Source organism: Hypanus sabinus, chromosome 14 (genome assembly GCF_030144855.1).
Source record: "Hypanus sabinus isolate sHypSab1 chromosome 14, sHypSab1.hap1, whole genome shotgun sequence".
Classification (NCBI taxonomy): domain Eukaryota; kingdom Metazoa; phylum Chordata; class Chondrichthyes; order Myliobatiformes; family Dasyatidae; genus Hypanus; species Hypanus sabinus.
In genome coordinates this window covers 746570-759867 of record NC_082719.1, presented here as the reverse complement: position 1 = coordinate 759867, position 13298 = coordinate 746570, and the positions used below count along the sequence as shown (strand labels likewise).

General features: G+C 39.0%; 1 protein-coding gene across 3 annotated transcripts in view; it reads left to right on the top strand.

Moving 5' to 3' along the window:
* LOC132404517 (AF4/FMR2 family member 3-like) overlaps positions 1-13298 on the top strand; it is a 153948-nt gene that overhangs the window by 51488 nt on the left and 89162 nt on the right. For all 3 annotated transcript variants that reach the window (XM_059988678.1, XM_059988677.1, XM_059988676.1), the window contains exons 2-3: positions 6496-6616; positions 7817-8722. In XM_059988678.1, coding sequence (XP_059844661.1) covers positions 6496-6616; positions 7817-8722 — 1027 coding nt within the window. The remainder of the gene's footprint in view (positions 1-6495; positions 6617-7816; positions 8723-13298) is intronic.

Below are 13298 nucleotides of genomic sequence, written 5' to 3'. Positions count from 1 at the left end.
TTAGAGAGAGTGCAGAGACGATTTACTAGGATGTTAACTGGGTTTCAGCACTTAAGTTACAGAGAAAGGTTGAACAAGTTAGGTCTCTATTCATTGGAGCGTAGAAGGTTGAGGGGGGATTTGATCGAGGTATTTAAAATTTTGAGAGGGATAGATAGGGTTGACGTGAATAGGCTGTTTCCATTGAGAGTAGGGGAGATTCAAACTAGAGGACATGATTTGAGAGTTAGGGGGCAGAAGTTTAAGGGAAACACAAGGGGGTATTTCTTTACTCAGAGAGTGATAGCTGTGTGGAATGAGTTTCCTGTAGAAGTAGTAGAGGCCAGTTCAGTTGTGTCATTTAAGATAAAATTGGATAGGTATATGGACAGGAAAGGAGTGGAGGGTTATGGGCTGAGTGCGGGTAGGTGGGACTAGGTGAGATTAAGAGTTCGGCACGGACTAGGAGGGCCGAGATGGCCTGTTTCCGTGCTGTGATTGTTATATGGTTAAGTGGTAGAGGCATGTTCTATATTGTCATTTAAACTAAAATTCGATAGGTATATGGACAGGAAAGGAATGGAAGGTTATGGGCTGAGTGCGGGCCAGTGGAACTAGGTGAGAGTAAGCGTCGGAACAGACTAGAAGGGCCAAGATGGCCTGTTTCCGTGCTGTAATTGTTAAATGGTTATATGGTTATATTCATCAGTACATCTGCTACTGATGCACCTTAGGAAGCTGCATTGACAGTATTCACTGTTATCAGAAGTTTCAGTTTTTGAGGGGTTGGAAAGAGAAATTAAACAATAAAACTGTTGCAGGAAAATAATCTGAAACCTGTGGTTGAGTTCTACGATTATATGCTATTGAAGTTACAAAATGGCTTCTATTATTAATGTAGGATTTTTAATATAAAAATTTGCAAAATGTCCAATAATAGAATAAGATATGGGAAGCAGAAAATACATACAAAGTTTTTAATAAAGTTCATTTTGGGGGGGGAGTCTAGAACATCCATAGATGGTCACATGATATTATATGTACCCTATAACCTGCTTGATAATGCAAATATCTAAGCAGCCAAACATGTAGCAGCAACTCCATTCATAAAAAACATGTAGACCTGATTAAGATGTTCAATTGTTCAGATCAAACATCAGAATGGGAAGAAATGTGATCTAAGTGATTGTGACCATGGAGTAATTGTCTGTGCCAGACAGGGTGGTTCGAGTATCTCAGAAACTGCTGATCTCCTGGAATTTTCACATACAACAATCTAGAATTTACACAGAATGGTGCGAAAAACAGACAAAAAAGCCCCATGAGCAGCAGTTTTGTGAGTTAAAACACCTTGTTAACGAAAGAGGTCATAGGAGAATGGCCAGACTGGTTCCAGTTGACAAGAAGGCAACAGTAATTCAAATATGCATTACAACAGTGAAATGCAGAAGGGCATCTCTGAATGCACAGCACATTGAACCTTCAAGTGGATGGGCTATAGCAGCCGAAAACCAGTAATGAGGTCACTGAGTGTGAATATTCAGTCACGTTTGTTATTACTGATACACATATGAAATACTCATTTCTTTCATCAGCCGTTTTAAGTTTGGGGAGGACTTTTGGTATTTTGTTGCTTAAATAATAAGTAATTATTCTATGTAAGTTAGGAAGGTAGTTTCTTCAATCCTCAGTGATTCCAGCTTCAGTGGAGATCCTGTGGCAGTCTCAGTATCTTTGGCTTGTTGAATACAGAATATGTTGGGGTATTTGCTGTTCTTGATTGCAATCAAATGCCATAATGAAAATGAATTGGGGAAGTCAATTGGGCTTTGTCGTCCCCATGTCATTGTATTTGGCCACTTCATTTATCTGACGCTAATGTATCTTTAGAAAGTTCCATTGATTTCGTTCATTGTCATCAGAAATTTCAACTGCAGCCAAATAGTCTACCAACACATGACTGTGAATCCTTACACCATCACTGATGGACTTCATGAAAAGCTGACACTTAGCAAGGTATCAAATTTACAGATTGTGGTACAGGGAGTTGACTTAAGACATGGAGTCATGATAGGGTAAGGGGGATGCAGCTGCAAAAACATGTACTATATGCTCCATGCAAAATATGTTTCCATTTAAATTTAATTCATGCAAAATCTCAACCCGAATAATAGGATTATTGTAATTACATCGTGTCCATTGGTTTAGGAGAGGAAAGGTTGATCTACTGTTGGGTGACACTTCGGGAACTATCTAAGTTAACATCTAGTTCTGGACAGATTGTTTTAAATTACTGACTGGATCAGTTACCTAATGCTCACTGACAGAATAGTGATCTGATGTTGTGGGATGGGCATGCAATTAAGGTATTTACCTTTTATGTTAAGAAAATGGAATAGATGCAAGGAGTTGAGCTGGACCCTCTACTTGGAGCTAAGCTGTTGAGGGATATGCAATCTAATGAGTATGAGTAATATTCAAGAGACAAATTGAAACCCTGTTAGAAAAAACTGCAGCCTTTCAAATTAAAAGGTACTAGAAGGGAATTTTTCCTGCCCTGCTTTGGATAAAGTTTCTGTTATATTATTTCTGGTTTTGCATTCCATTATAAATGATAAGGCCAACTTCAACATAACTGCTTTTCATTTTTTCTTTTTGCAGTCGTACAATTTCTCCATCGTAGTTAACAATATTTGTTATACTTTCTGCTCTTGTTCCTTCATTGAATCACCACATTCAATAGATCGCTTTGTAGCATTTCTGACAGCTCCAGCGTGAGGCAACCACAAAAGATCAGAATCAGGTTTATTATCACCGGCATGTGGCATGAGATTTGTTAACTTAGCAGCAGCAGTTCAATGCAATACATAATATAGAAGAGAAAAAAAATAAAAATAAGAATAATAATAAAAAATAAGTAAATCAGTTACAGTATTTGTATATTGAGTAGAATAAAAAACGTGCAAAAACAGAAATACTATATACTTAAAAACCTAAGGTAGTGTTCAAAGCTTCAATGTCCATTTAGGAATTGAATGGCAGAGGGGAAGAAGCTGTTCCTGAATCGCTGAGTGTGTGACTTTAGGCTTCTGTATCTCCAACCTGATGGTAACAGTGAGAAAAGGGCATGTCCTGGGTGCTGGAGGTCCTTAATAATGGGTGCTGCTTTTCTGAAACACTGCTCCCTAAAGATGTCCTGGGTACTTTGAGGGCCAGTGCCCAAGATGGAGCTGACGAGATTTACAATCTCCTACAGCTTCTTTCAGTCCTGTGCAGTAGCCCCTCCATATTAAACAGTGATGCAGCCTGTCAGAATGCTCTCCATGGTACAACTATTGAAATTTTTGAGTTTATTTATTGATGTGCCAAATCTCTTCAAGCTCCTAATAAAGTATAGCCCAACATCAATACGTTGGGACCAGGTTAGATCCTCAGAGATCTCGACACTGAGGAACTTGAGGCTGCTTACTCTCTCCACTTCTGATCCCTCTGAGGATTGGTATGTGCTCCTTAGTCTTACTTCTTTGGCCAACAAAATATTGCCTCTTCAACTTCTAAAAGGACCATCCCTTCCATAACATCTGGTCCACTCTTTAATCATCCCTATATCCTTCCTCTATTTCTCCCTTCCCAATGTCTAGAACCCAAATTTCTTTCCAGGTAAATCAGTTCAGTTTATTTCCTGGGGCAGAACATCCAAATAACAGACAGGCATTAGTTTATTCGGAATGTTGTTTCTGATTTGGTGGCAGTCAGATTGTAGAATCAAATAGTGGACCTTTGGTGCACTGCTGAGACCCTAATCTACCAGCTTTATTGTCTTTTACCATATTGAGGTTCCCCTCTGGTGGTGGAAGACCTTGGAATGTGTGAGACCCCAGGAGGGAACTGGTCTCTTCTTCAGCCAGAGGACTTGAGAAATGTCTATTAGGAAGAGTGTAGTATTAGTTAATCATGTTCAAAGTTGTTTCAGTTGAATAATATTTCTTCAGGATTTGCAGTGAAAGGTCATATACTTGAGACCCTTCCACTGGATTGTCAATTATTCATTTTGAACTTGGAATGCTGAAGTATGTTTTAATTGTTCTCAATGGTTATATCCTTGGGTCTCTTAATTTCTAGGCTATTTATGTAGTGTAACTTGCCCCTTGTTATGCCATCTGTTTTTCAGGTTGCAGACCCTATTGAAATATCTCTATTGTGCTGAGTTCTCAGTGTTTGCATTCCTTCTTTTATCTGTCTCAATACATTTTTTAAACAACCTTCTATCTTGTCATCTCTGCTTTGAAAACCATTTTTCTCCCAGTTCATTGACCTGATGCATTTGACTGGTTTCTCTTGTCATAGGTACTTCTTGACCAACTGAGTTCTTCCAGCACATGTATTTTTGTGTTCAATAAGATTTCTTTCTCGCAATTGTGAACACTTGACATAATCAGGTCTCATGAAAACTATGAATATCTTTAGAATAAATTATGGAAATCGAACCTGCCTTTTAGAATATGATCTGTTGAAGTTTGCACTTCCCAAGTTCCTCTTGATAACTGCAGCATATTTAGAAAAATAAATGATTTGATACTGTCAGATTGTGCTTAAACTGCATAGGCTCAGTGTTCTTTGTGTGTTTTTCAGATTGGTTACTTATTAATTGTTCTGAATAAATTTATTCTGCTGAAACTAGAAAATGTCCTTCAATACTAAATTTAAACACACAGTGCCTTTTTAGCTAATGATCAATGTATAAAATATAGTCAAATAACAAAAATCATCCATAATTGAATGGTGGAGGAGACTCGATGGGCCAAGTAACTTAATTCTGCTCCTATGTCTTATGGCCTTATTAGAAAATGTGAAAGCTGTTGATTCTTCAGGAATGATATTGCTTTCTGGACACAAACTTTCTACACAATTCCCTTGTTCTGTTCCTCCTGTAGTCTTCAGTTAAAACCCAACCCATCTGTGGTTTCTTTATCTGGGTAATTAGCCAGAGTCAAAATTAAGATTATTATCACTGATGTATGTCATGAAATTCATTGTGTTGCGGATGCAGTGCAGCACAGCGCAAGACTAAGTTACAAAAAGAAATGGTGCAAAAGTCAACGACGTAGTGTGTGTGGGTTTGTGAGCTGTTCTGAAATCTGATGGTGGACAGGAAAAAGCTGTCCCTAAAACAGAGCAACATACACAAAATTCTGGTGGAACTCAGCAGGCCAGGCATCATCAATGGAAAAAAGTACTGTTGACGTTTCGGGTTGAGACCCTTCAGCAGGACTGGAGAAAAAAAGATGAGGGGTAGAGTTAAAAGGTGGGGGTGATACCTAAAACAGAGTGTGAGTCTTTAGGCTCCTGTAGCTCCTCCCTGATGGTAGTAATGTGAACAGGTCTTGTCTCAGCAGTTGAGGGCCTAATGATGCAATGCCTCTTGAAGTCTTCAGTGGCAGAGAGGTTTGTACCTGAGAGAACTGGTTGATTACTACCCTGTGCAGCCTCTGTCCTTATCCTGCGCATTGGAGCTGTATAGCAGGTTGTGATGTGACCACTCAGAATGCTCTCCACAGTACATCAGTAGAAATTAACTCCCCCTTTGTCTTCCAGCAACCATCTCCTTTTCTCACTTAATTGCTTTAACCTTCCATGTCAAAGCCCTTTTATATTTTGCTCTCTTTCGCTGGCCTTGTCCTACACCTTAAATCCTGATGTAAGATTATCAACTTGAAGTATCTATTAGGTGTTTACAAAATATGGCATACAAAATTAATTTGTCCAACAGGAATTTCCAGATGAAAGGCCTAACCATCTTGTGTGTTGCATTTAGATGAATGACTAATCTATGTTTGTAGTTTTTAAGCAAAGTGCAATTCTGATGTTTGTCAGCAGGTTCATGGTGGTATCCATTAGTGTTACCATATCGCATTGTGGTTTAAGTTCAACAATTCTTGGTCTTTTATTGCATGAAGAGTCTTCATTGAGTAGTTGTGTTTAATTAGTAAGTAAAGGTAGAAAATGTGCAGTGTGTGAAACTGTAAGAAATCTTGTAATCAGTTAAGGGCATGCCCTCTGGTATGTAGCTCCAATGTGTAGGATTGAAAGCTTGTAGTGAGTCAGATTTCTAATGGTAATCACAGGTGACTTGAGTAGCGATTAGATTTAAGATAACCTTGAATCAATTGAAGTGCATATAATGTATGTTTATTCTCTGTATACTGAGTGTAGAGACTGAAAAACTGAAATTTCAAGGAATGCATTTTGTTAAAATATGGGTGATATTGATATTTGGACAGAGTCATATTCTCAAATAATTGTACTTGATTGTACTTTGTCTTGTTGAGATCACTATCATAATACAATGACCAGCAGAAGAGATGCCTTTTTGGTGAGTTCATTTGGTGACAAGTGACTGATCCCTGATTTCCGCTCCCCCATCTAAATTTCTCTCTCACACTGCATTTTGTAAGCTGCTTGTCCAGAAGATTATGTGGAGAAGTTTGAAATTTAATTTGTTCTGGTCTTCAACAGCTTGTACAATGAGGACAGAAATTTGCTTCGAATTAAAGAAAGGGAAAGAAGGAACCAAGAAATTCATCTCAACAAGGACCCTTTCCTTGAAAATGCCCCCCTCTTTGGTGAGCCATACAAGGTAAAGTACAGAGTGTGACTGTTCACTAATTGTGAACTGATTATAACTCCACTTGAAAACAAACCAGCTGACAGGATTCTGTTTAAATTAGCAAACAATGGTTGACTACGTGACAAAATTCCAAAGTGTAATTTTAATTGGAAGTTTGAGCAAAGGGGCAGTGATAGTATCTGTAAAGCCTAGGTTTGCCAGGGAAGGGAGAAAGCGGATACAGCAATTCTAAATATTTCTAGTTGTCCTTATGGGAGTACTGGAGGAAATGGCAGCAGCTGCACTAGTCCTTTGGAGTCATGGACAGCGAATTTCCCCCAAACTGTTTCACCCCTAGAGGCTAGTCTTATTGTTACTTCACTTGGGCCAGAAAGATACTGAGTTTGGCCAACTCCATGCAAACCACTAAGCTTTTTGGGCTCAAGTGAGTTAAAAATTCAAGATTTATTATAGTATGTATACAATAGACAACCTTGGGATTCATTTTCTTGAAGGCATCCGAAGGAAAATAAAGAACTAAAATAGAATCTGGGGGAGAAAAACACATCCAGTGTTTGTGAATAGGACAAATCATGCAAATAACAAAAAAAAACAAATAATATATTGATCATAAGCTGCAGAGTCCCCGAAAGCTAGTCCACAGGCTGCGGAGTCAGTTCAGTGCCAAGGACTGCTCTATTGCCAAATTCAGTGGATATGGCTCTCATTTTGGGACGAGTTTCACCGTACCTGTCCCTTCCATTAAAATCAGGATGTCTAAATAGAACAAGAGGAATTTTGTGGTTTGAATGTTTGTGAGCTGGAAGGTTTTCTGAATAATTTATGTTGAAAGCTTCTCTGCGGATTTTAAAGTAAACTAAGCATTCAATAGATTTTTACTTCCTCTTGAATTAAGTTATAATATACTAAGTAAGTATAATTTTTTATTACACATATGCAAGACTAAGGGGTATTTTAAATATTTTGGCCAGCTATAAAATTGTTACAAAATGTACTGCTTCCTCAGTGTGAAATAACCAACGAATATTTTCTTTTGAGAACTTCGTAGGATGCATTATGATTTTTTAAAAAAATACAGTATTTGGCCATTGCAAAACTGTAACACAAAACTTGAATTATTTTTGGTTGTTGATTTTGCAAGATATGAGCCAATGGTAAAGATTCTTCTTGGGATTGGATTTGTTAATTATTTTATCTGTTTTTGTGCAGACCAATAAAGGGGATGAACTTTCCAGCCGTATTCAAAATATGCTGGGCAACTACGACGAGATGAAAGATTTAATAAGTAATATGTCTCAACAGAATTTCATTGGAATACCCAAAAGGGCAGTCCCTTTGATATCGCAAGAAAAATGCTCACTTGGTCCAAACAGAAGTAATAATTCAATGCAGCCTTCCGTACACAGTAAACATCCACGCTCAATGGGACCTCTTAGTTCTGCATCATCAACAGTCAATTGTCCTTCTCAAAAAGGCACTGCATTAACAAAACAAAATAACCAAAGGTCCAAGCATAATGTTCAAAATTACAGATCACTCCATAATCGAAGCCAAAACAAGGGCAACTCCTATAATGACCGAGAAACTTCCAATAGCCACCGCAGGAGGGATGATAAGCAGGTGGATGCCGACAATCAAGCTAAGGTCCAGTTATCTCATTTGCAAGACTTTCAGCCATTGTTACAGTTGTCCTCACTTGTACAGCCCTTGTCTCCTCTGACACCACTATCCCCCTTACATTCCAGTGTGTTTACCAATTCCAGATCACAAAGTAGCAATAGCAAAGACTGTTCTCCATCAAAATCTCCACATGAACTGGGTGTACACTCCAGTGATTCTGACAGCTTGTCTTCTGGTCTGAATGCTCCTGTTACCAACCAACACGCATCTCAAACATTTCCACCATCTTTGCCATCGAAACCAAACATGACGCAGCAAAAGCCTACAGCATATGTGAGACCCATGGATGGTCAAGACCAAGCCCCCCGTAAATCCCCAGAACTAAAGCCTCCTTCAGAGGATTGCAATGAGGAGTCATTTGGAAACATAGCAGAAGCGAAAGTATGTGCCAGGACAAAGCTATCCAAACTTAAGATTCCTTCTCAGCCAATTGAGGTGGGTGCACAAATATTTCCATTCTAAATCTGCTTTTTCTGCAATGATCTTGATAATTGTGGTATCCACCAGTCAGATGACAATTGTGTATTTTGCTTTAAGATTAATGCCAACATTCAGGGTTAGAAGGTAATCTTAAAAATTACAAACAAGAGAAAATCTGCAGCTACTTGAAATCTGAGCAACACCCACAAAATGCTGGAGGAATTCAGCAGGCCAGGCAGCATCTATGGGGGGAAAAAAGTACAGTCGAAGTTTCAGGCCAAAACTCTTCAGCAGGACAATCTTAAAATTTAAATAGTTTTAGAGTTGCTTTTTAAATCTTTTTATTAATTTTAAACAAGCATAAATGAAACAGGAATATAGAGAGTTTGAAAGTACATAATTAATAGGTTAAGTATACATTCAGATAGATGATAATCCATATATAATAACCTCCCAAACTCATAGTAATTGCAAAAAAAGGAGTAAATAAGAAAAAAAATCCCCGAAAAAGAAAAGAAAAAAAGCCTAACTTCCATCCAAATAATTAAGGATAATAGAAGCAGGGCTTAGGAAAAGTCAGTTTAACTCGTATGAAAATGTTGGATAAATGGTCTCCAAGTTTCTTCAAATTTAACTGAAGAGTCAAAGACAACACTTCTAATTTTTTCTAAGCTGAAACAAGAGATAGTTTGAGAAAACCACTGAAATATAGTTGGAGGATTAATTTCTTTCCGGTTCAATAGGATAGATCTTCTAGCCATTAATGTAACAAATGCAATCATCCGCCGGGCTGAGGGGGATAAACAACTATTATCCACCACTGGTAAACCGAAAATTGCAGTAATAGGATGCGGTTGCAATTTGATATTCAGAACTGTTGAAATAGTACTGAAAATATCTTTCCAATAATTTTGCAAACAAGGGCAAGACCAAAACATGTGGGTCAATGAAGCAACTTCAGAATGACATCTGTCACAGGTTGGATTAACATAAGAATAAAATCGAGCAAGTTTATCCTTGGATATGTGAGCCCTATGTACAACGTTAAATTGTGTTAGGGCATGTTTAGCACAAATAGAAGAAGAATTGACTAATTGTAAAATTTTCTCCCACTACTCAGTGGGTATAAGACAATGAAGTTCTTTTTCCCATTCCTTAATTTTTTCTGATACTTCTGGCTGTATTTTCATGATCATATTATAAATGGTGGCTACTAAACCCTTCCTGCAAGGATTCAGAGCTAAAAAAATTTCCGTAATGTCCATTGGACATTAGAGTTGTTGTTAAATTGCTTGAAACCTGTATTGTTTAGTAGGTGGTCATGATCACTGCTAAAGTTACCTTAATTTGTTAGTGCCATCAACTTTAAAACCCAATTTTAAAAATAAACTGGTTATCTTAATTGCTAGCTTAGCATATCCAGTAACCAGGATCTTCATATTGTGTCCACTTGCACCAATACCAATATTTAGTTATCCCATTTTTAAAACTTTTCTGAAAAGAAATGCCAACTTTTGAATAAAACTGTCCTGAAAATAACCAAAGTAAGTGTTAATCTGGTTCTAAAAGAAATTGAATTGCTTTGATTCAGAAAAGAAATTCAGATGGAATATGTAAGAGAAGCCTCTACAGATGCTGTTTGACCTCCTGACTACTTCCAGCAGTTTATTTGCTGAATAATTTATGAATAATTTCCAGACTTGAAATAATTTAAACATTTATTAGTTGTATAATAGGAGTAATTTTTGAGACACAAGATTCCAGGTACTGTAAACTGGCAGACAATCTGATGGAGGAAATCTGGGCCAGGTAGTATCAGAGGGAGGAAAGAAACTTTCAGTGTGTTGGGTTGAAAACCTGCATCAGGACAAAGACTTCTGACTCAAAACATCAGTCTTTTCTTTCATCCCACAGATGCTGCTTGATTGTTTGTTGCTGAATCATTTATGAATAATTTTCTAAATGACAATTTTAAATCTTATTAACATCAACAAAACTCTGACCTCATACTCTGGGTGATTTGGCTACTTGGAGGTCTCATTAGCATAATTAAAGAACATTAGTCCCTTTTAAGTAAGCACTTTGTCTCTGAACATTACATTTCTATATAAAATTTTAAAAAATGGAATTTGTATTCAGAGAACCTTTTAGGGTCTTCAAGGTACCCTCAATCACATCACAGCCAATGGAATGAAATATACTTTTTTGGTGAATGCAACACCAACTATGCATATAACAAAGCTCCTCAAGCAATAAAATCGAATCATCATTGATTGAAGGATAAATACTGAGCCAGGAGAAGAGGGAAAATTTCAGTTATTCCAAACTGTACCACCTTAGTTTAGAGTGTTATCCAATGGATATTACCTTGTTGGAAGTCCAGACTAAATCAGCAGGTGGGATCATATTCTTGAGTCGTGCAGTAATGTTTGAATACGAAGAATTCTGACACTGACATTCCAGAACCTGTTGAGGTTTGACACAAAATACTTACTGCACTGGTACACATTTGAGATTGGGATAAGGGCACATTGTCTTTGTTAGGAACTGTGCTGCATTTGGCTGGGAGTATTTGATGCAGGCACTGGGTGGTCATTTTTAAGATTTTTGTTTTACTTTCTATTCATTGAAATACATTAAAAATCACTGTTCATTCAGAACAATATGTTTTCTATAACTTTACATTCAGACCCACTTTTGATGGAGATGTTATTCCATCTGTTTGGGTTTCTTTGTACTTATTTTAAATTATGCTTCAGAGATGTCAGAATGAAGCTTTAAATAATATTATTGCTGTTGATGTAGTAAAAGAGTGCAAATTTATTGATTATGCAAATGATAACAAATGAATATTACAAATAAATTCTTCCAGCACTGGGTACAGATATTGATTTTCAGATGGAAATGGCAGAGTCTGTCATCAAAACATCGGTTAAAATCGATTCCTGTAACTGGCTGGAAGCCCAAAGAGTTTATTCAAATTTATATTACTAGTTTAGGCTGATAAATGGATTCAGGGAGTAACAGGTTCCTGTCTAGGTCTGAAGGTCTGATAATTCTCCATATACACTCACCTGTTTTTTTATCTCCTTCTGTTCATCTTTCCTGTTCGTTTTACCCAGTTTCACCCAGTTAGGGGGATAGGCAATTATGTGGGCATGAAAAAGAAACACAGATGGTAGTTTGCCTCCCAGGTGCCAGGGTTCATGATGTTTCTGAACGAGTCCACAATATCCTGAAATGGGAAGGTCAGCAGCCAGAGGTCATGTTACGTATTGGTACCAACGACATGGGTAGAAACAGGGAGGAGGTCCTGAAGGTAGAATACAGGGAGTTGGGAAGGAAGCTGAGAAGCAGGACCTCCAGGGTAGTAATCATGGGCCTGTGCCTCGTGACAGTGAGTATAGTAGTGGTCACCAATCCTTTTAAGCCCAAGATCCCCTACCTCAGTCTTAGTGAAAGGCAAGATCAACCCCAGATCGATTAGTTACACGCATGTGCACCGGGGCAGAAAAGACCGGAAGTAAAACCCTGCAACCGGGAAGTAGAAATAATTTATAAACACCAGGGGTACCCACCCTTTTCTGCACTGCAGACCGGTTTAATATTGACTATATTCTTGTGGACTGGCCGATTGGGGGTGGGGGTTGTTAAACATGATGGGAATACAGCGATACTTGAAGCAGGCTCCTTATGTCCAGTCTATTCCACAATTTAGTTTTCACGGCTCTCAGCACTTAGCTGCTGTCCCGCTTGCTCATGTTTTTTCTGCTGGGTTTGTCTTTAAGTGCAGGGTGCTTGGACTCAAAGGTACCAAAGCGGTTTTGAGTGCTTCATTGCCTCATTAGACAGCCTCCGGGCCCGAACTCCAGCCTCCCTCCCGCCGGCCGCCAGACGCCTTGGCCAGGTGCGGCTGATCGTGGGTGGGGTGAGAGGACAAGGTCAGGACCAGAGGTCCCCGTACCGGGGCTGCCACGGCTGCAGTCCAGAGAGAGCAACCGATCGACCATGCGAGGAGTATGATCGGGTGCGTGCCTGCCCCCCCATGTAGGTAGGTAGGATCTATCGGCCGACAAAAGTTTGTCTCGAAGAATGACTTTCAGTAGATCACAGCAAACTAGCTGCTCTGCCTCTTAGGAAACCGAGTCCGAATTAGGTGGTCTGCAAATACTTTAGCACCGGGGTCCTCACGAACATTCGGTGTGCTAAACAGGTTTAGAGGCGGCGCCCATCCAGGCCAGTAGCAACGGCACTTCCCGCCAGCCGCCTGAGGCCAACCAGTGATCCCTGGCGCAAGGGTATCAGTGCATTTAGGCGACTGATGACCTCGCATGGGTTCAAGTTCAACAGTGGGCGTGACAGGAAATGAGGAAAGGTGCAGCTGACTCATATTGTTTCCTCGCACCCCGGTGGTTGGGGGCCACTGAATTACACTGTGTAGTGTGGGGGAGCTACACGCATGCGCACTGGGCAGAAAGAACGGAACTAAAACCCTGCAACCTGGAAACAATCTCTTAACAGTATTTGTGTATTTATTTTTCTTTTTTTTTTCGGGATCTACTGGGAAAGTCTCAAAGATCGACCAGTCGAT